The sequence below is a fragment of the Myodes glareolus genome, chromosome X (genome assembly GCF_982192425.1).
Source record: "Myodes glareolus chromosome X, mMyoGla1.1, whole genome shotgun sequence".
Taxonomy (NCBI): domain Eukaryota; kingdom Metazoa; phylum Chordata; class Mammalia; order Rodentia; family Cricetidae; genus Myodes; species Myodes glareolus.
Window position 1 is genome coordinate 47,661,241 of NC_142053.1, and position 21,964 is coordinate 47,683,204.

Genomic DNA, 21,964 nt, shown 5'->3' on the forward strand with positions numbered 1-21,964 from the left:
GCTTCAGTACTTCTCAAAATAGGGATTCTTGGAACTTGCTAACCAGTTATTATTTAATGTCAGTTAAGAAGGCAGAACTCTATGATCATAAATACATACAGTTTGCAGGTGCCTTGTTTGTATAAGATCTGGAATGAGGGCACTGCATTCCATTTGGTTGTTTCTTCCATGACAAAAATGTGGTTTGAAGAAGCTGACAAAATTTTCATGGATTGCTGTTAGAGACTGGGAGAAAGTGGCTAAATCCAGGACAACAAGACCTGCCCCCACTTGCTGGCACAGTGGCTACAGTCTTTCCCGGTAGTACTTTGAAATACTCTGTCTCACCACGCGGTCAGGAAGCACAGCCTGGGGAGCTAGTGGCACAGATTGCTTCCTCGGGATTCCTGTTACCCCACAAAAACAAAGGGGCATAGAGAATCATTTGTTCTACTCCCTTGATTTTAATCAGTGTTGCAGCTAGTGAATGGGAAAGGAGGTGAGCCGGGGTGTTGGAGGTAGAGCACCCTCACCTTAGAGTCAACTCCTGCTCTGGGGCTTGGACAAACTGCTGAATTGCTTTCTGTATATATGCAATGTGGCAGCAGCTGTTGCTAGTCTTTCTTCTGGGGCCCAAATTGCACTGTATTGAAGATTCTTTACAAAGCTTTCCTATGTGACGTCATAATCTGTAGCTCTGTATGGCTAAGGAGCTCTTGAAATGAGACGAGCTGTACTGTAAGCAAATACACACTGAATCTCAAAACACCAGCATGGAAAGAGTAATTTTAAACAGCTCGTATTTCTGATGGATTTGGATAACTGTTAAAATCTCGTTCTCATTTTTAAAAAATAGCTGCTAAGAAACTGCAGGTATTGTACTGGCTCACGTTATATTTCTATCAGATGGCGTTTTGCTAGGAGGTTTAGGAATAAACATGGCACCTTTCTTTGTAGAGCATCTTGTTCAGCCTTGTCACCTGGCATCAGCCTTGTGAGGTGAGCGAGTGAATCCAGGTTCGTCCCTCTTGCCCAGAGTCACTTGAAAGCTGAGACTGCCCTTCATTGTTTCTGTTTTCTTGGTTTTTTTCCCTTCAGAATGTGTTGCTTAATCATTTTTCACCAATTATTTTTTTTATTGAAAATAGTTTTTTCTCACATAATATATCCTGATTACAGTTTCCCTTCCCTCCACTCCTCCCAGTTTCTCCCCACCTCCCCTCCCCTCCATATACAGTCCCTTTCTGCCTCACATTAGAAACCAAATAGGCTTCGAAGGAGTCGTAATATACTCTAATAAGATAAAGCAAAAAGAAACACTTTGGAATTGGACAAAACGAACAAACAGAAGGAAAAGAGCCCAGGGCAAATCACAAGGAACAGAGACTCGCTCATTTGCACACTCAAGAATCCCCTAAAAACACTAAACTGGAAGCCATGATAAATACACAGGAGACTGTTCCAGACCTGTGCAGACCCTGTTCGCCTTTCAATACTGTTGAAAGCTAGCCGGCTCAGAATTCATTTCCTCATACCACACTGCCCCCTGCAGTCCAATTTACGAAAGTCACCCAGTTGGAAGTATTTTGGCCCTAAAATCGCCAAGATTTTGTGAATCCCCTCTGCTGCTCTGGGATTTAGGATTCCCTGGCTCATGCTGCCTCCTTCCCCCTCTCTTCACGGAGACCTGGGAGGATTTCCCCCACTGTGATATCGTCGCAATCCCTTCCCTCCTGTAAGAGAGACCGACTGAAGACAGCATGTGGTGATAAATCACAGTACTGTTCCCAGCTCAGTGTTCTCAATGTTTCACAGTTCTGGTTGTAAAAACAGAAACCTGACTGGAAAAAAAAAAAGTACCAAAGTTGGGGAACGTCTCCTTGTACACAGCACACTGGATTGCATAGAATGGGAACCAGGGAAGCAGTTCTCAGCTCACCCCTACACGGATTCAGTCCAATCATATAACACCTTCACCCCTAACTTACCTGCCTGCTTTATGGAAACATTCATAACTCTAATATGCCTGAGAGCAAAGTTGGGCGAGGAAAGGGGATGGCGTATGGGAGGTATCATAAGCTTTACAGAGGTGCATTTCTCGAAACTAAAGCTTCCATCAGACCAGCTTTCGATTACCCAAAAAGTAAGACCTCCAGAGGACTGAAACCACTAGAGATCCCAAGCTGTCCCCCTTCCTTCCCATTTTAACCCCAATCTTTGCAGGAGATAAAATGCACAATCTGATGGATGTGTGCCCCCACGTCCTTGCTCTTGCACCTTTTGTAGTTTAAAAATAAATAAATAAACTAATTAGCTAATTAATTAAATTGTAAAAAGCCCCGATTTTCTGGCTTGGTCCCAGCTTTAATCATTTTTACCTCTCTTGTTCCCAGCAGCAGGCTCACAATTGTAGGCCACAGGTCCCTCCATGAAGGCTGTCAGAACTGTACACACATGTCCACGGAATATGGACACATGGGAGAAGGTAGAATGGCAGTGGTTCAGGGCGAGAGCAGAGATGAAGCTGGCAAATCCTGAACGTAACTCTTCAGTAGATCTGAGGGAACCCCTGGGTAGGTGAAACTCTCTGACTGAGTCTCCTCAGAAATGAAACGCAGCAGGAGCCCCGAGGTCTGGAGAATAAGGCTCTAAAGAGCTAAGCTAGTACCCTAAGAAGGCTTCCGGCCATGCCTGAGTAGAAGGGTGGGGGCAGCCATGACAGGACTGCTCGCCAAGGCCAACAGTAATGGATCAGGTCCCAGGATGTCTAGCTAGAACAGCTTGTTCAGCAGGGTCTCTGAACAGTGCTTCCCTGTGCTGGGAGGCAGACTGACCCCACAGCACAGTGGCTTGCCAAGCCATTTGTCCTTTATTGGCTCTAACACACAGAGAGATTTCCTTTTTACATTTTTCACATGTTTGTTTTTTTATACATACTTTTTGCAAACTCTGGACCTCAAAATGGTGAACAAATACAGGTTCTCTCACTTTTTGAAAAATTAAAAGACTTTCTTGTATTTATCCTCCTGGGAAAGATGGATAGGGACAAAGTTACAGTTCCTGGGTGTTTATGTTTGTTTGTCTACTGTCTTGCCGTAGATGTATTCTCTGCGTCACTATTGCCTTAATTCGGCAAGTATTTTCTGGATCACTTTGCATACGTGCCCTTGGTAATAGCATGCTTCAGAGGCAGACAGGAAAGGCTGTGAGAGAAGTCTCCCACTTAGAAAACCTTCTTTTATAGAAGACTTGGGATTAAAGAGTTTGGGGCAGTACTAGTTGCCTTAACACTTTGGGACAGGCCAGGGAAGGTTACTGGAATTGCTCAACTTCTCAGGCCACTAGACGCATTCTGCCAGGTGGCAGCATACTTTTGTTTCCAAATTGAAAAATGGAGTGGAAGAAGTTAAGATTTCAAACAAGTTTGCATTATATTTGATATTTTAAAATATGCCTTTATTTAATCTTTGAGAATCTCATAGAATATATTTTGATCCCTTAGCCCCAACTCCTCCCAGATTCTCCCCCACCTCCCTATGCACCCAACTTCATGTACTCTTTAAAAATGGGAGAGTCCAGATTGTGTTGGCTGACCACAGTCCGTTTAAATTATGCACTGTATTCAGCATGAGGGCTGAAGTATATCTATAAAAGCAGAGAAGAAAACAGAGAAGTAGAAGCCAAAGCCCCATTTAAACCTGCACCTCTCAAAGACACCTTCCCCACAACGAAAAAGCAATAGAAAATCCCACATTTGTTTTCTTTAAATTCCTGGGTTTATGAAGGGATATTCATTCAAGTTGCAGACTTGTAATAATACACAGATTATTTAAGAGGAAGAAAAGGATACAGATAGGATCAAGATGGCATCCTCTACCAGCTGAGTCAGGGCCCATCAGGGGAACAACGGGAGATACGCCACAGCAACAGTTGGCATCTTTTGACAAGCTTATATCTGAGAAACCTTCATTCCTCCTTTACTCTTACAACAGGAATAAATACTATTTGCTAACAAACAAACAAAAGTCCTATGTACATATGCTCCAATATGTACAATTTTAAACAGTTACAAACGGCTTCAGGTAAGTTTCTCGTGAAACATTTTATTTACTTTGGTAATGAACATTTCTATAACTTGGAGGTCTGGATGTTGACCCTGGACCCAGGCTTGACAAGGTTCTCTCTCCATCTGCTCTTAAATTTCCTGCTTGTCTCTACAGAGCCCAAAAATCAAACCCATGGCTCTAAGTCCTCACTTCTTATAGCAAGGCAAAAGGAACTGATTAATAATCCCTTTGGTTTATTCCTAGCATGTGACAAGATACTTAATAGTACAAGTGGGAGACTGTAGGTAGAAATATTCCTTTCCCATGGAAAAGGATGTTGTGGTTCTCATGTGTACTGAAGGGGAAAATGTCTTCCTTCTAGTATGAATTCCCAAACATCTCCACAACCTTCCATCGTTCTGTCGAGTTCCTCGGTGGCAGAATGCTGCTGGCTCTTGTATAAAGGGCTCTAGGATCACAGAAGACTCAACTTATTGATTCTTGCCCTTCCTGGACGTTTCTCCTCATCTGTAAAATCAGTATGGGAGTTTTGGCACTTTATTATTCCCGTGCTGCTTGCTAATGATGCCACAAGTACATGCGAGAGTGTTTGATGGAAAGGCATTACTTCTAGAACCACAAAGCAATACTGAATGAATGGCCTAACACATATTCATTCTCTATGTGCTTTTTTCGGCAAGATGCTCAATATAAGGAGATTTCCTAAGGACTCAGTAGAGGTGGTTTGAAATAACTTCATCCCCTTGAATGTAGCCAAGCAACCAATGAGAAAATAAACAATTAACTGACTGAGATAGAGTCTTGCTAAGTATTAACCTTGACTGACCTGGAACTTGCTATGTAGCCCAGGCTGGCCTCAAATTCATAGAAATCTTCCTGTCTTAGGCTCTGAAGAGCTGAAATTATAGCTATGTACCATCACACCATCCCATTGAGAAAATGAGTGTTATAATTTCTGGCTTCTGCTTCTTTTTCCCTCAGGAGTTTGGACCTATTGGAGAGAAAGGAGAAAGGGGAATCCTTGGTTTGCCAGGACCTAGGGTATGAACTTGAAGTCTCATTTCCCTGTGTTTATCAAGTCATCTGACCCATTTTCTTTTCTTTAATGAAATGTACCTCTCTTTTTTCTTCATTTTTTTCTTTTTTTTTTTTTTTTGGTCCCTTGATTTTATAATTTGGTGGGCTAAGCTCTTATTTCTCTTCTCAACTTTCTGGCAGGCTTACCTCTCCACTTACCCCACTCTCTTGACTGGCTGGCTCCCTTGAATAAGGGATGATGTAACTGCTACACCTAGGTGGCTCCCCAGCCTGCCTGGGCTTTTGACTTTCGTATATAGTTTTCTCCTGAGCTGAATAATGGTGCACATGCTTTCTTGACTTTATTCTTTTATACTCCAAGGGAGTGTGAGCAAGAAGTATAATAGGAATGGAAGAGAGCCAGGTGTAATCTTCACAGGACATAAAGAAGTCTGGGAACTTCTAGAACATAGTGAATAACGTTTGGAGTTAGAAACTTTCCAAAATAATCTTATTTTGAATGGAGAAATGAGTATCATTCCTTCTGATTCCTAGCTTTCAGAAACTGAAACCTGGGGTTAGAAGAAATTGGTCAACTTTTACCTTACATAAGCACATTTTAGAGAATTGTGTTTTTAGTTTGTCCATTAGAATGTTAAGTCTCTGAGTATTTAGCAATATTTAATTATTGTTATGCCATTTCTTTTTCTCCTTTCCTTTATCCTTTGTCCTCAAAATTCATAATCACCAACAAAGAATATGTTTAGGGTAGCAGACAAGAAACAAGAAACTGTCTAATAAAAACATCTGACTTGAAACCAATGTAGCTAAGTATGATGCCATCCAACCCTCCAACTAAATTCCTACTGCTACTTAAAATGCTTCCATTTATTTAGCTCTTTAAAAATGTTTCATGAAGCTATTCATCCTGGTGGATTAATGTCTAGAAAGAAATCATTAAGCCAAGGCTAGGAAGGTTTTCTTACCTGGCTTTAGCAGCTTCTAAATCTTGAACTCAGGTGGATAACTTTGTTATGAGTCTAGCAGCATTTTGTTTTTCGAGTGTGATCTATTCACTTTCCAAGGTGTGATTCTTCACTTTTCAGGGTCCCATGGGTTCCGAAGGAGAACAAGGACATCCAGGGAGACAGGTATTTTGATTAATATCCATAAAGCATTGGTATACAAAATCCTAATAAAAATATCACCTTGCTTTACTTAACATGGACAAGTGGAGACATTGCTTATAATGCAAATATAATGCAAATTGTCTATGTTCTAATTACATAATTTTATAATCCTAGTCTCCCCCCCCCCCTTTTCTCTCTGTTTTCACCCAAGAGGATGGATAACTACTGTTACACTACATTTTGTGTTTTGACATGCCAAGGTGTGGTAATATATCATGGCATGTTATCAAGGGTCAACAAGGCTATCCTGCTTGTATCCACACCCCTGTGACTCTTATGCACTTTAATATGCAGGTTAACTACCTGATGCCATATTATCATCTGGAAGAATTGGCAAAACTGTCCACACTCTGAAGACAGCAAGATCCCTGTACAATTTGCCTTGGCATAATCCACAAAGCAGCACGCCTTATAGATTTGAATTTAGTGATAACCATGTTTCTATTGCAGGGAAAGAAGGGAACTTCCGGTTTTCCTGGGATTAACGGGTTCCCAGGAATTAAGGTAATATCATTGGGAAGTACAACTCCAGGATCTGAGAAGTGAGAAAGTGAAGAATTCCTATAAATGCCTACTTAGTATAAGGAGTGTTTTTAACGTTTTGATTCTTTGGATGTCACAGTTTTCTTAAATGCATGTACCCCATGCTGTACACAAAGCTGATGAACATTCATCAGATGTTACCAACATTTAGTGTTTAAAATTCTCTGCTGACAGTGCATCCTGCCTACCCTAGTACCCACTCTGAGTATTCCCGTGAATCAGATTCTAGTCACTGAGTCTGTCTTTGCAGATAATTAGGACTCTTTAGACTTCCTTTGCCATCATTCAAACAATAAAGGTGGTAGGCGTTAGCATCTCAAGCCTACTGAAAACAGAAGGAAACAGTTGAAATCTGGTGCCTCCTTAGCTGTGTTATCTGTGCTTGTGATCCACTTCCCGGGGCCAGAAACAGGATACCTCATAGTGATGTTGCAAAACAAAATTGAGATCCCTCGTCTTTGACAAATTTACAGATCACATTTGTAGATCCAGCTACCTTGTTTCATCTTCGGTTTCTTGTTCTTGGAAATTAACCACTGAACTAGATGATCCTGGAAGGCAGGGGTAAAGGAGGGACTTGCTACTTTCCTGGGGTTTTGCTTTGAAGGCACATGGATCTTAGGTTTTGTAATCAATTAAATTTTTGTGTTTGATCTATTTCATCTTTACAGGGTGAAAAGGGTGGCGTTGGTCTGCGAGGCCCTGACATTTTCACCAATCCAGATGGTGCTGTGATCTCAGGTGCAAAGTGTTAAAACCTGTGTCTCCAGTAATTGTTGAAAGAATACATTATCAGCCACTGGGAGAAGAAACGACAAAGTATTAAAACCTATATCTCCTGTAATTGTTGAAAGAATACATTGTCAGCCACTGGATGACTGACAATATCAAGGGCCACTCAGGAGTCCTGAGCTTGGTGAATGAATCGAATTCCAATCTCTTAGACAGACAAGCCAAGTGCATGCACCCTCCCATTTTTGTATTGATCAGTCAGGACAAGAATCTGGGCTTTCCTAGGCCTGAATTTGATTAACAGGAAGGTTCTCCTGGTAATGCTTAGGGGAGCAGCTGGGCTGCCTTTAGCCTGAAACTGAAGAATACTCAGGGTTTCATGGAGATGAACACAAGAATGCTGCTGATCTTTGAGCCCAAAGCAGTATATTTAGCAAATTTGTCCTTTTCTGTCCACATCCTAGCTACTGGGTATGTTCTACCCTTCCTCTTTGCCTTTGCTAACCATCTAAATGCCCAATGTTGATAGTGGCCTCCAGAGTTCTACTCCAAAGAAACCTATAGTGATAATGCAAAGCGTTGTTAATCATCTTAACACCGACAATAATCATCTAAGGCTGTAGCAGTAGAAGACCCTTTCTAGTACTTTCCAGGGCTTGTCAGAAAAGTAAAGATCTAACAAGATCAAGTTTGAAGCATTAGTAGTGACTTGGTATGATGAGACATGCCTGTGATCCCAGAACTTGAAAGTCTGAAGCAGGAGGATAGTAAGTTCAAGGCCACCCTGGGTTACATCTTGAGATCTAGTTACAAAATAAAATACTAGTGGAGCCTTAGCTCTGGAAGGCCATTATCACTTAAGATCATTAGCAACTAGGATACCTGAGAATAGCAACAAAAACCGCCAGGCCCATAACAGTTCCCTTCACCTCTTCCCCGGCATTTTGTGGCAAGTGAGAACATCCACTGTAGCTTTTTACTCTTCTTTTTCATTGTAATGCCAGGTTATCCTGGAGACCCTGGTGTGCCAGGCCTCCCAGGCCCTAGAGGAGATGAAGGCATCCAAGGTCAACGTGGCCCTTCTGGCACCCCTGGCCTCCCATCGTTAACAGGTAAAGCAAACTAATCCTTTCTCTACATTGATCAGTCTTCGCTGTACTCCAATCCCTAGCATCTCCCTCTGAAACTCAGGATCCAGGAACCTACCCAAGGTTAAAGGACAGGTATACTGGTCAGTAGGTTTTCCCTTAGCTAGCCTAAAGCTAGTGTATGCATAGAGTCGACCTAGGTCAGTAGCTTCCCTTTGAGTTAAATGAGCACCACAGGCAGAAAGACAATTCCAGACTACCGTCGAGGCTAGAAGTGATCGAGTGGTTGAAACCCTCTCACTCTTCCCCTGGATGTGTCATTTGACCTTCTACTTGCCAGGAGAGTTTAACAAAGAAGAATCTGGTTATGCCTGTATCCTCAAGGTGGCTGCTAAAAACCTTCATGAACGGTGGCTAAAGGTATAACCTAATTGGAGTTTCTTGGCATATGCAAAGCCATGTGTTCTATTCTCAGCACGAGATAGAGAGACAGATAATAGATAGATGATAGATAGATAAATAGATAGATAGATAGATAGATAGATAGATAGATAGATAGATAGATAGATAGATAAAACTGTACCTAGACCCTCTTCTAGGCTTAACTCTAGCACAGAATGGCCCCAGGATCCTATGGGTGATACTATTGAATCAATCTCCATAGGAGAAAACAGATTCCATTCTACAGGGCAGAGAAACAGCATACCAGTGTCTGAAAGGCAGGGCTGGTCCTAGTATAAACACCCAGACATGTCTATTAAAGTCACTAGTTTCTAAATTCTGTGGAGAGGGCCCCCTGGAAGGATATTTGTGTTTTGAAGGCAGCCATTCATAGGAGGTACAGTTGGGTCCAGCACTGAAGTAGAACAAATGGAGCAGTCGGAAGCTGGAAACCTAGCTTTTCCTCACAAGTCCACCACAGTTTCCTGGGCAATTAGGCTAATCTATGCTCAAGGGACGCTCCTAACTGTCATGAAATAGAGGAGCGAATGACTTCCCGAATGTTTCCCTTGTGCTGGTCTGGCTCTACAGTGCTGATCGGAATGTGCCCAAACAGTAGGGTACTATGGTGAGTATTTTGTGTGGGCTTATCTTTTCAGGTCTTCCAGGCGCCCTAGGGCCTCGAGGATTTCCAGGCCTGAAAGGAGACCAAGGAAACCCAGGACGCACCACCTTTGGGGATGCTGGCCAGCCTGGCAGAGTTGGTTTGCCAGGTTTACCAGGCTTACCAGGCCCATCAGGTCCACCTGGTAAGTTATTCTTCCCTTCCTTTGGTGTTGAGGCCTAGGTCTGGTTCAGAACCTTTATGATTTTGACAGGGCCCCTCCCAGGAGAAACAGTTCAGTGAGGACAGCGAACAGCAGCGGAGGCAACAATAAAGGCTCTATCCCCTCTGAGTCAGCTCACTTCTGCTGGCAGTAACAGTATTGCAGTGTGTGTTGCGTCAAGGAGTGGGCAGGCTGATGATGACCAAACCCTAACTTCTGTATTCATGACCCTTCTGTCCTACAGGGTCTCAGTGCCCACACCCCTACCACCCCTGCCAGGACTTTGGCTTTTCAGATCCCAGGGAAGTAGAATTGGACTTATTTTCCGAGTTTCCTGAGCTCCAGTGAGGTAGGCTGAGGATCTGAGAAAGAAGCCAAGCCTTCATTCTCAAGGTGTCTGCCAAAATCCTTCATGGGGAAGGGACTAGAGATGTGGCCCAGTTTGGTGGGGTTTTGGCATGTGCAAGGCAAGGGGCTCTGTTCCCAGTCTAAGATAGCTGATTGAAAGACAGACAGAACTATAGATAGATGATAGATAGATAGATAGATAGATAGATAGATAGATAGATAGATAGATAGATAGATAGATGACAAAATACAAGTGTCTACACAGTGCTTAATTCTGGCTTGTGAGAGAAAGGCTGGAAGTATTTTTGCCCAGCATGTTTCTTTACAGCCTAAATCCCCTGACCACTGCAGCTGGCACCTGCTTCCTCTTTGCCCAAATGAGGCTTTCTTGGCTAAAGCCTGGCACTGCTGAGTTATTGAGTTACTTTGTTCATCTCGGAATCTAGTGCAGTGTGCGGCACGTAACAGTCATTCTGCTAGTACAGTGAATAGAGCCAAATGAGAATCCTGATGGCTCTTCCGCGGCAGGCTTGGCAGAGATCCCAGGCTGGGATATTTTTTCTCCTGCTCTACTCTGTACGTTGACCCTCAAGGATCCAGCCTTCGAGACTGAGGTGAGTCCTTAGGTTTATACCAGTCTCCAACCTTTTGTGTTCTTCCAAACCCTGCAGGTCGCACATTTGAGACTGGACCCTTGCCTAGCATAGAGTCTGGGTTCCCGGGTCTCCGAGGAGAACAAGGTCCAAAAGGACACCAGGGCCTCAAAGGAATAAAAGGTGAATTTTGTCTCTTAAATGTCTTTGTCCCCCCCCCCCAAATCCTTAGAGAGAGTTTAAGGGGATTGATCAAAACAGTGGCCTTAGGAACCTGAACAGAAGTATTTGGGGCTATGGAGAGAAGCTATAGGACTCGTGGAAGTGTTTTAATTGGGGCTCTGAGAGTGAAGCTGGAAGTTGAGGTCAGACAGGACAAAAAAAAGAGGCTTATGGGCTGCTTTTTCCACCCCTTGAGCCTATGATTCAGCAATCCAGGGTACTAACCAGCCCAGCTAACCACAGTTCACAAGGCTTTGTCCAGACACTGCTTCCCAACACCGTTAGCCTGAGAACTCTGTAGGTCAAGACCTGAGGTACTGAAAAGGCCAGCTAGCTCCAGGAAAACATGTGAGGTCTCTACAAGCTGCCTCATAAACCAGCTTTGTTCGGGAGGTCTAGGATCATACTTGAGAAATGCAAATTGACCATGCCTGTGGAAAATGTGTGCTTCCGATTCTGTGGCCTTTGGATTTTGAAATATATTTTCCATAGATTCTGCCAGATAGTCATCCCTAACCTGAAGGATCCAAAATCTCCCTTGCTTAGGATTTCAGAGTGTTTGTGCTGTTTTCAGTAATCCGAGGGATAGACCATTCTCTCAGAGTTCCCAAGATCTCAGTTTTCTAAAAGTCAGAAGAGATCCCTCGGGATCATAGGGAAACAGAGCCAAGCACATTTGTCACCACCTGTCATTGTGCAGACCGTGCTCATGTTTCCATGATGCTTGTGACTCCTTTGTATGTCTTCGGAAGTGCTTTGTGGAAAATGAGCTTGGGGGCACATGCCTACGTGAGTTTGAGACCAACCTGCACTGTGAGAGACCTGCCTTTGAAAATGCACTTCACTGAAGCGCCTGCCACATCAGTCACGCCAGTAGGTGTGAACTAAGTTCAAGGCCCTCGGTTGTTTTAGTGGCTATTGGTGGTTCTCAACATGAGACTCTACGGTAGCTGGACCTCTTCCGGGACAAGTAAAAACTGACGCCCAAGCCCAGATGTCTTCTGATGGCCACTGACTTTAGGCTCTTTGAGTCTCTGCAAAGCCCTTTGATCTTCCCCCAAGGGACGCTGTCAATCACAGATAACCACTCTTGGAAAAAGAACGTACTCCGTTAGTTGTAGTCATTTGTACTTTTCTTTGTTTATTCGTTGTCTCTTTTTCCTTCAGGAGACTCTGGGTTTTGTGCTTGTGAAGGTGGTGCGCCCAACATTGGACCAAATGGGGAACCGGGCCTGCCTGGGACACAAGGTCTCATTGGCCTCCCCGGTATTAAAGGGGCTAGAGGAGATCCAGGCTCTCGGGGTGCATCTGGCCCAGCTGGGGCTCCAGTAAGTTTTAATGAACTTTGATACAGAAAGGGGAATGGAGGAATTCAAATGTTCTTCGCTCCCCTAATGAAAGATAGGGATAAAATAAATATATGATAACCATCTCTGAAGATTTTGCTTAAATTTCTGCAGCTAGCCAAATCAATTCTTGTTTCCCATTGACAAGTAACAATTCACGGCGGTAACTGGGTGAGCAAGAAAGTCCCTCAACAATTGAAAAGTCAGAAGCCTTCCTTTTGTAAGCCGAGGCTCTAGTTGGAAATCGTGCTGATGAATTAGTGGAGAAAATCTTCTGCCGAGAATAAATTCAGAGCAACTTTGATAATAAGCAAAAAATAAAAACAAAGCCATGGGCCTTTGTCACATGAAGCAATCTGACCAGATGGTCTCTAAAGTCGCTTTCTGCTTTAACCTACCATCGTTCCCTCCTTCCCTTGTACACAGTAACTTAGATTTGCCTGGCTGAGCGATACTGCTTAGAAACTAAGAGGAAACCCAGTCCTCATAGATTTTTAAAATTTGTAAAAGATACAGAAAATGTGAAGTAATTATCCAAGATAGCTACATAATCACTTGCCCAGAACACTGTGAAAAAATACCCTTAATCACATACTTTAGGTCATATCTTTGCTCAGCACTAGAATTCTATGAAGCCTGCATTTCCTGATTGCTGCCATTTGTTTCTTTGTCAGGGGTTATTTGGATCTAGAGGGCATACAGGCCTCAAAGGAAAGAAAGGAGAACCAACCATCAGTAGAGGATCAAAAGTGTCAGGAGACAAAGGTGACCCTGGTCCCCAGGGGACCCCAGGTATGGCAGGAGCTCCAGGCAAGGATGGAATACCAGGTTTACCGGGCCTCCCAGGCATTCCGGTAAGTAGATCATTCCTAAACGGTTAGCTCCATAAACCGTCTTACTGGACTCAGGGGAAACTTACTGCTCATTACATTATGGAATAAGATAGAACAGAGTCTGACTCCCCCAACATGTTAACTCTGTGCTTTAATTTTCTGCAAAATTAAGCTTTTTTTTTTCAGGATACTTCTCTCATTTGATTGGCACTAGCAATAATTAACCATATCAATTTCAAATGATTCGGCTTCCCAATGACTTAGTCCCACAAGTAATCCGGTCACTTTCTTTGACTACAAGGGTTGTTGGTGCCATCCTCATTCCCCCACTTCCTTCCCCTAGCCTCATCTAGAACCTCTTTCAAAGTCAGACCACCCAGAGTTGGCAAGACTCATTTCCAGTCAGCAAACTCAGAGGCTGGTTGACAAATTAGAATGATGGAGAATGTTCACAAAACACAAAGCATTGTTCACTGACTACCTCATTACTACGGTTAGAAGCATTTACAGATAAGTCTTAAAATGATCTTTCTTTCTCTTTTTCTTTTATTGTTTAGGGAGACAGTGGATCTGGCTTCCCAGGTGAAAAGGGGTCACCAGGACTTCCTGGTAAAAAGGGCCTTGATGGTCCAACTGGACCACCAGGAGTTGGGCTGCCAGGACTTCCGGGGCCCCGTGGACTTCCTGGAGATAAAGGAATAGATGGGTTACCAGGGCAACCAGGCCTCCGTGGAGCTCAAGGTGAGTCATACAATCAGATGGTTTTCGACTTGAAAAGTCGGCCTTTTGTGGAATGACCATGACTCATAAGCATGAAATGCGTCAGAAAAAGAGATCTGACTAGCTGTAATCACTGCAGTCAATCCTCAAGGGGTTTCAAGTAGGAAATGGCTCATCACTGTATTGTGGTAAGTTTATAAGGTAGAACAATGTGGATTTTGGTTCTTCTTAATGAAGACTCTCCTAATTGAGCTGTCTGAAAATGTCACGGAGCTGCCTAGGTAGGTTATGAGCTCACAGTCTATAGAAAATTTCGGGGAGAAAATGGATGGTGCTTTTGTAAATACCATGAAAGTAGTTAGTGGAAGGTTTGATAAATAGTTCTCTAAGTTGTATGGTTGTTATGGCTATAAGACTAGCAGACAAAAACCTTTCCCAACTGACAGACCCTCAGATTGTTCAGGGATTCTAACCTAACCCTTATATAATACCTAACTCTCTTTCAATGAGTTATTTTTCCCACTTGAATTTCAAGGATTATAATAGGCAATATTCCTACTTATATAGTCTGAAGGTCCCATACCGTAACTTGTCTTTTGTGCAGTCAAAAGACCTCTTCATCACAGCTCTCGTGGTCTTTTCCTTTCCTATGAATGGCACCACACTTCTCATAATCATCAAAGTTTGAAAATTTAAGGTGATCTCATTCTTGGAAATGCCTCACATGATTACTTTGCTCTTCTTGCTGATAAGTTCTCATTATATCATGCCTAGTTCATCAAATGCCCAAGTGCTTTTGGAAAAGATAGATGGATGGTTGGGTGGATGGATAAGTAAGCAAAAGACAATTTCCTATGAAGTTTTTCTTCTGTTCCTTGCTGACTTTTCCCATTCAATTCTATTTATGCACAGTGCTAACAATTACCCTTCTCTTCACTTTTACACTGTACCATTATTACTTAAATTATACCTGCTTCTATTAATGTTTTTTTTTCTTTACCAACAACATTGTAAAGTCTCTAGGTACTGAAGAAGGTGATGCTTCTTACCCTTTCAACCTGCCTAGCAGAATACGGCATTCCTTGAGAGACCAATATTTACATGCAGAAGAAAAGCCCTTCCTAACAACCTTAAATAGTTAACAAATAAACATAATATATGATGTCTTATATGTTCATATTTTAAAATTGATTTTGCTTAATGTGATAAGCATGCTGGCACAGGCTAAAGTCTCATTCAAGATTCTTGAGGCCAAGTCAGGATTTCATTCCACAAAGGTTTATGAAAGCCATGAGAAAGGTCTGTGTTTAAGTGTGGGCCTTGTACAAGCTAGGAAAGATTTCTTTTTTCCCTAGTCTGTATCTTGTTAAATAATATCCATTTTCCTTTGAGAAATTCTGGTTTCAACTCTATTCCCTAGGGTTATTAGTTATGGTCATTCTATTGCTCTTGAGCTGTCGCTCTCAACCCTTTTTGAAGGCAAGTAGGTTTTAAACTTGGTTACAATGTGTGATACCTATAAACTTGTACACCCTCAAACCTTTTGGATATTATCAGCAATCTTTTTGTTGGAAATGAGGCTGCGTCAAGGAGGAAACCAGTGGGATAGTTTCTATCCTAAACTAGTAAATATAGAACGTGCTCAGGAACACAGTGCTGGTAAGTCTAGTCTGTAAGGTGTCTTATGTAGAGAATGTTCTTTTGGAAGTATCTGGATTTTCAAATAAATCTTTATTTAGTTTTTTGTTAGGGTGTTGTTTCTTTGTTTTTTGCTGTTTTTTTTTTTGAGACAGGATCTCTCTAGATAACCTTGACTATCCTAGAACTCAGGCTGACCTTGAACTCACAGAGATCAGTCTGCCACTTCTTCCTGCGTGCTGGGATTAAAGGTATATGGCACCACATGCAGCAAGTACTTCATTTAGAACACTACATTTCTTTTTGTCTTCAGTAGCTAAATATAACTCACTAAATATAATATTCTTTCCAACCATTTACAAGCACCTTTATGTGTTACAGCCATTTCTGTTTTCACCAAAATGTAAGATGGTGTTCCTAAGTGTAGCCTATTCCTACCAGAGCCAGACATTTGTATTGCCAGGGAAGGGCATGCAGTCATCAGAAGCTGTTCAACTTAGTGGTATGAATTATTGCAAACTGTGGCAACACTGACAACTGATGGTCCCTATAGAGGCTCTGGCTCCAGATTTTCAATGTAATCTATCACCCAGGTTATTACTGCAAGCCGTTTCTGTGTACTTGATTACGTGTGGGTGCCAGCACTCCACTCAATGCCCATGATGAATGTGGTTGGCTAGTAGATCTGGTCTGTACACAAAACATCCCTTAGGACACAACGAACATGTGTCTCGGTTTCTTCTTTTTTCTGCCCATGATTGGTCTAGGTGATTATTGCTGCTGCAGGAAGAAAGATGGTTAAAAGACACTTAGATATGGCGGGAAGCCAGAGCTTGCTACACCTTCAGGTTCACAGACATTGATGTTGGCGAAACACCTTTTCTCTTTTGTTCACCTTTGCCTCTGCCACTCAGAATGCCTTAAATACTACATTGCACCCTTTTGGAGGCAGGGTAACTGTGAGACTGGGATGCAGAGGCTGCCACTGGCCACTGAAACTGCTTCAAGGGCTCCTTAGTGCCTAACTACAAGGGACCACAGAAGGAAGTGGTATGCAGTCCCTAAGAGGGATTGATTTCCTTCACCACACGTGTTGACCAGTTTCTAATTGCATTTTCTGAGCTTTTATTGGGTTCTAACTTGCCTTGCAAGGTGCATGTGCAAGGAGCCACTTATGTCTAGTCTCTATTATTTAGTCTCAGAATAAATGCAAATAACAGTCTTGAAAACTAGAGGTATTTTATATTCTAAAGATGAATTTTGGTATTCATGGTGGAAATTCTGAAGAATGTAGTCATCTGTTGCACTTATAAAGCAAAACCTGGCTAAAGCTGACTTCTGCTTTATTGCGAATGGCCGGAATTCAGGAATGTGAAGCCGAAAACACAGCAATATATAGTAAAAGCAGACACCATACAAAGTGATGTGAAGTCCTTAACCTTCCCATCATTTTAAAGCTTCTTTCAAAATATAGTGCAGGGCAGTCTGTGTCAGAATGGTGAGGGGGTTATTGTGGAGGGATTTGATTTCTTCTGGTTTCTACCTACCTTCCTTCGTCACCAGTTTCCTTCCCTAGAATGGATGGCTGGCCTCAGTCCCATTTTCGAAAAGCTTTTCTCTGATCTGGTTCTCACGGGTGAAAAGAATCTATGAAACTCATCTGATAAATTGGGGACACGGGTGGCTTTACATTTAAACTCCACTCGGGGATATTTATATTTTATTTAGTCTGTTCTGTGACACATGATTAAGGCAATAGAAATACAACAGTAAGATACAGACACATTGAAACTGATGGGTTCTGGAGTTAGTTGGGGGGGGCAGGAAAGTCTCGTATAGGGTCCCTTTCATGACACCAGTTCCAGGGGTTGTCTTTCCCCCTCATTCAAAAACTCTGGGCCCCAGCAGAATACAGGACTGGAAGTTCCCTGCCAGTGGGAACCATCTCACTCTGGGGTGCCTGTCAATAGCACACATTTCCACAACAGAGAAAGCTCTGCCACCTTAGTGGCTGACATGGTGGAGGTGTGTGCCAGCACATGGGAGAGGATTCGTGCTTAGGGTCATCCTTATACCCGCGGGGAATATGACCAGAAGAGCACGAGGTCTAGAAGCCATCCAGGACCATCACAAGACTGCCTACGGCGAAACACAAGGGGCTCAAGTACAGACGCTCCTCTGAACATCTCTCCAGGAAGATACAAGCTGCCATTCGCTGAGCAGGCAGCAGGGGGCCAGGCACGGCATCAAGACACTATTGGATAGGTAGCTCCCCTTTGACATACCAGGCTCAGAGAACTCAAGTATTTTCCAATACAGGTGTGTAATAACAGAAATAAGACACCAGCTTAAGTTCTGTCTTAAGCCCAGTATAATCAATACAATATACCATTCAATTCCCAATCTTGACTTAAGAGTAAAACAAGTGAGTCTGTTCATTTGTTTTATTTTTTTTCTTTAAACATGACTTTATATTGGAGAACAGAAGCGAGTAAAAGGGGAGATGGCAGCTACTTATGTAGCAGTCTGAATCATAGGCTTTATACACAGTTTTCAAAAATAATTCTACGCTGTACTCACAGTTTTTAGAGTCATTTTTTTGTTACTGTTTTTTAACAAATGCTACAGCGTTTTATTGGAACCAGTGACACTGTGGTTTGAGAAAGACCTTGGAGGATTGTTTTAATGAATAGGGCAAGCTAATTTTAATTAGCATAGCAATTGTTTGTAAATGGCACTCGAGAAAGTCCACAGTCACCGATAGTTTATTAAAGTTCACTCTGTGATCCTACAGACTATTTATTTGCAATATGAGTGAGCAAAGAAGAATTTCCTACAGAAAAGGCTGTGAATGTTAATCCCAGTCTTGAATACTGAAACTGACTATCTCTGTTCCCCAAGTAGCAGAGTTTACAGTTTCCAAGAAGGAGCTGAGGAGTCTCAATTTTTCTGTCATGACCAAGGGAGAGGTCTGAAGTGTTTACTTAGCTTAAAGATAATACACATATCTGAATAAGGGCGGCCAATAAGTTTTAGTAGACTCAAAATGAACTGCTTTAAAAGAACCCCATGCTTTCAAGACAGCCTTCCTGCAAAAAAAAAAAAAAAGACTTCAATTCCCAGCACCTACACGGAAGTTCACAGCCATCTATAACTCCAGTTCCAGGGGATCCAACACTCTCTTCTGGTCTCCACGGGGACTCCACGGGCACCAGGCACACATGCGGTGCACAGCATAGAGGCAGGCAAAACACCCAGATGCGTATAAATTTAAAAATAAGTATATAATTTTTTGAAAAGAAGTGTAGGTGTGAACTCGAATAGCTGTGGCTTCAAATTATCCACTCTAATAATGCAGGCACCACGGCCCCTTAGTGCTGAAACCTAAGTGCTTGTGCTAGAAAGAGACGCTAAGGGAAAAGCAGGCAGTTGCTGCTCATGGCTGCTCCTGCATGGGTAACTCCCTCCACCTAGGTGGCAGCTTGCCCATCAGGCAGCGATGGTTTAATAAGTGATACTCTGGCACCTGAACACTAAGAACAAGGATAAGGAGATTGCGCCGGTTGCGTCTCCCAAGAGTTTCGGATGCCAAGCTTTCTGTGTGTTCCTAGCTTCTGAGTGGGGAGACCACGGCTGTCCACTAAAAAGAATCGGAGGAAAGAAGCCTAAGGGGGGAACTCTTCTCTGACTTGGTGAGTTCACACTTCCGCGTATTATCATTTACAGGAGTCACCTTGCCTTGTATTATTCCTGGGTCATACGGTTCGTCGGGATTTCCTGGAGCTCCTGGATTCCCAGGTATGGAATGCGGCCAGAGAAAGGAAGCACTCTTTAAGGGCCTTGAATCAAAGGAAGCGGAGGACCCCTTAGCGACGAGTGTTCTGCTGAGGGGTTTCTCAGCGACTGAGGAAACAGCGGCTGGAGACTGTGGTGTTGGGAGGCAGGACTCGGGGAGGCCAGCCAAGAGAGGAGGATTGTTGACTAAACATCATAAATATAGCCTCTCCCTGCCCTTTCCCCTCACTATCTGCACTTGTGTTTCAGGCTCTAAAGGAGCTCGGGGCCTCCCTGGAATTCCAGGCAAGCCTGGCACTCATGGAAGTAAAGGAGGGCCCGGAAGTCCGGGGTTAATTCATCTTCCAGGATTACCAGGTAAGGAAAGGAGGCACCCCTCGTTCGGTTGGGATTCTTTCCACTCTCCACGGGTGACAGTAAGCTAGGTCTGCTCCCTGGTGTGGCTGAGATGGTTTGTGTTTACTCACTTCCTGGCAAAACGCAAGGGAGAGCCATAGAATGAGGCCTAACACGGCAAATAGGGGCCATGTCAAAACGACGGAGGCAACCCCTTGACTCTCAGATGAGGAAACCAATATCTCACAACGCCCACTGTGACAAAGCCAGGACTCTGCAGCTGTCTGCTTGCCAGTCTTGTGGCAGTATTCCAGATGAACTCCTTGGAGGTCAGAGAGAGTTATTCAGATCGGCCCAAAAGAAACTGAGCTTCAGGCCTGCAGTGTACCACGGCTTCTCCGACTGTGTAGCCTGGGAATTTGGTAGTCATGCCAACTCTCAGCCTGTTCACAATATCCAGTGGGCAGAACCTCCAGGATAGCTCTAGCAATCCGTGTGTCATAATACGCTCTGAATTGCCATTGCTCTAGCACTGGGGCCTCTCCTAGGCCATCTGCTCTAGTGTGTAGTGTTGCTTCAGATCTTTCCACTATTTTCTGCCTACACAAGAAGAAGAAGAAGGCATGGCAGCTGGAGCTCAACAACTGCAGGAGAGGCTGAACTTTGACCAGGGGGGCTTGGTATGACTTAGGCTATTAGCAACTACCGAGCCCCAGGAATAGGAGCAGGTTGCTAAGCTGTGCCTACTCCCAGCCTCCCAGAACTAGAACTTTCTCCCACTCATGTACTGTAATCCCTACTTCTGCACAAATCCTCCATGGAATAGAGACTGCTGATCATTATTAATATATTAGCTTTTGGATTAGAAAAATCTGCCTCAGATCACTATCCAGACAAATTGCTTCTAGATATCATTGGCCTTTTTTTTGTTTAATCTTTGCCTCTTTACATTTAGGATTTCCTGGACCTCGTGGGGAGAAGGGATTGCCTGGGTTTCCTGGGCTTCCTGGAAAAGATGGCCCGCCTGGGAAGGCTGGCAGTCCAGGTTTACCAGGTCCCAAGGGAGCCACTGGTGACATCTTTGGTGCCGAAAATGGTGCTTCAGGGGAGCAAGGCCTACAGGGATTGCCAGGGGATAAAGGATTTCCTGGAGACTCTGGCCTTCCAGGGCCCATGGGTGATTCTTCTTGACCCCTTACTTAACAATGAACAAAAAGCTTTATAATAACTGCCGTCTCTGCATGAATACAAGCATGAAATGCATGGCTGAATCTGAGATAATTAATTGGGAAGCTAAAATGACATTCTATTCTGTCTCTCTGTGGGGGGAAATTTTCCTTATGTGGTTAGAGTCTATTTTCCTATCCTAGTAATTCCAGGAGTAGCTGTAACCAGCAGTCAAAGTTTTCCAAAGCAGCTGACCATAGAGGACAATTCACCTGAGCTGAATCCTGGACTAAAACTTCCATTGGAAGATGGTTTTGGTGACCCAGTGCCTCCCTGTGATCCAGGCTATAGACATCTGCCCCCTCTTTTTTATTAGGTTTGACTGGGAAGTCTGGTATGCTAGGTCCCAAAGGTGAGAGGGGCAACCCTGGAACATCAGGACCACCAGGAGAGCCAGGACCCTCAGGGTCTAGTGATGCATTTGGCGTCAAGGGCACATCTGGACTCCAAGGAGCACCAGGCCTTCCTGGCATCTCAGGTAGGTCCATTGGAGAAAGAACCCCAACTTGACCAACTCTAGCTAGGCTTTACTTAGGCTCAGGCATCTTGGGGACTAATAGTGGCCGTGTGATATGATCAGAATCTAGGAGATTTGACTTTCCTAATCTCTCAAGTGTCAAATCCCAAATCACCCTGGCTGTGCCAGGCATAAGGCATTGCTATGGTTTAGCTTCTGAGTTATGACAACAAATCTCTGTCATTTCTGCCCTCCATAACCTCCTACCCCCTTTTGATGCTTTGGCCTGCCTCTGGCCTTTCTCTGTTTTTTTTTTTTTTAAAAAAAAAGCCACCCTGTGTTGAGTTGTGTTGTACACTCACTGGGGCTATGGTGAGCCTGCTTTGAGCTACAGAGAAACTGAAGCTGAACTCCTCCCACCCCACAGTGGCCTGCCTGTCAGGGGAACAGACCTCTGAGGATCCATAGACAGTGGCTTTCACTCAGTACCAAGGAATTCTATACCATCATCCTTACTCTGTCCGCTAGACTAAGTGGCTGAAGCTGAGTTATTGGCAGAGCCATT

General features: G+C 43.5%; 1 protein-coding gene across 2 annotated transcripts in view; it reads left to right on the forward strand.

The window, feature by feature from the left end:
* Positions 1 to 21,964, forward strand: part of Col4a6 (collagen type IV alpha 6 chain) — a 314,700-nt gene that overhangs the window by 269,548 nt on the left and 23,188 nt on the right. The window contains exons 14-27 of one of the 2 annotated variants that reach the window (XM_048428528.3): positions 5,028 to 5,087; positions 6,170 to 6,214; positions 6,704 to 6,757; positions 7,468 to 7,537; positions 8,533 to 8,640; positions 9,717 to 9,866; positions 10,904 to 11,008; positions 12,215 to 12,375; positions 13,068 to 13,247; positions 13,784 to 13,967; positions 19,311 to 19,382; positions 19,629 to 19,736; positions 20,671 to 20,892; positions 21,259 to 21,420. In XM_048428528.3, coding sequence (XP_048284485.2) covers positions 5,028 to 5,087; positions 6,170 to 6,214; positions 6,704 to 6,757; positions 7,468 to 7,537; positions 8,533 to 8,640; positions 9,717 to 9,866; positions 10,904 to 11,008; positions 12,215 to 12,375; positions 13,068 to 13,247; positions 13,784 to 13,967; positions 19,311 to 19,382; positions 19,629 to 19,736; positions 20,671 to 20,892; positions 21,259 to 21,420 — 1,681 coding nt within the window. The remainder of the gene's footprint in view (positions 1 to 5,027; positions 5,088 to 6,169; positions 6,215 to 6,703; positions 6,758 to 7,467; positions 7,538 to 8,532; positions 8,641 to 9,716; positions 9,867 to 10,903; positions 11,009 to 12,214; positions 12,376 to 13,067; positions 13,248 to 13,783; positions 13,968 to 19,310; positions 19,383 to 19,628; positions 19,737 to 20,670; positions 20,893 to 21,258; positions 21,421 to 21,964) is intronic. The other variant, XM_085685130.2, reaches the window with a different exon arrangement.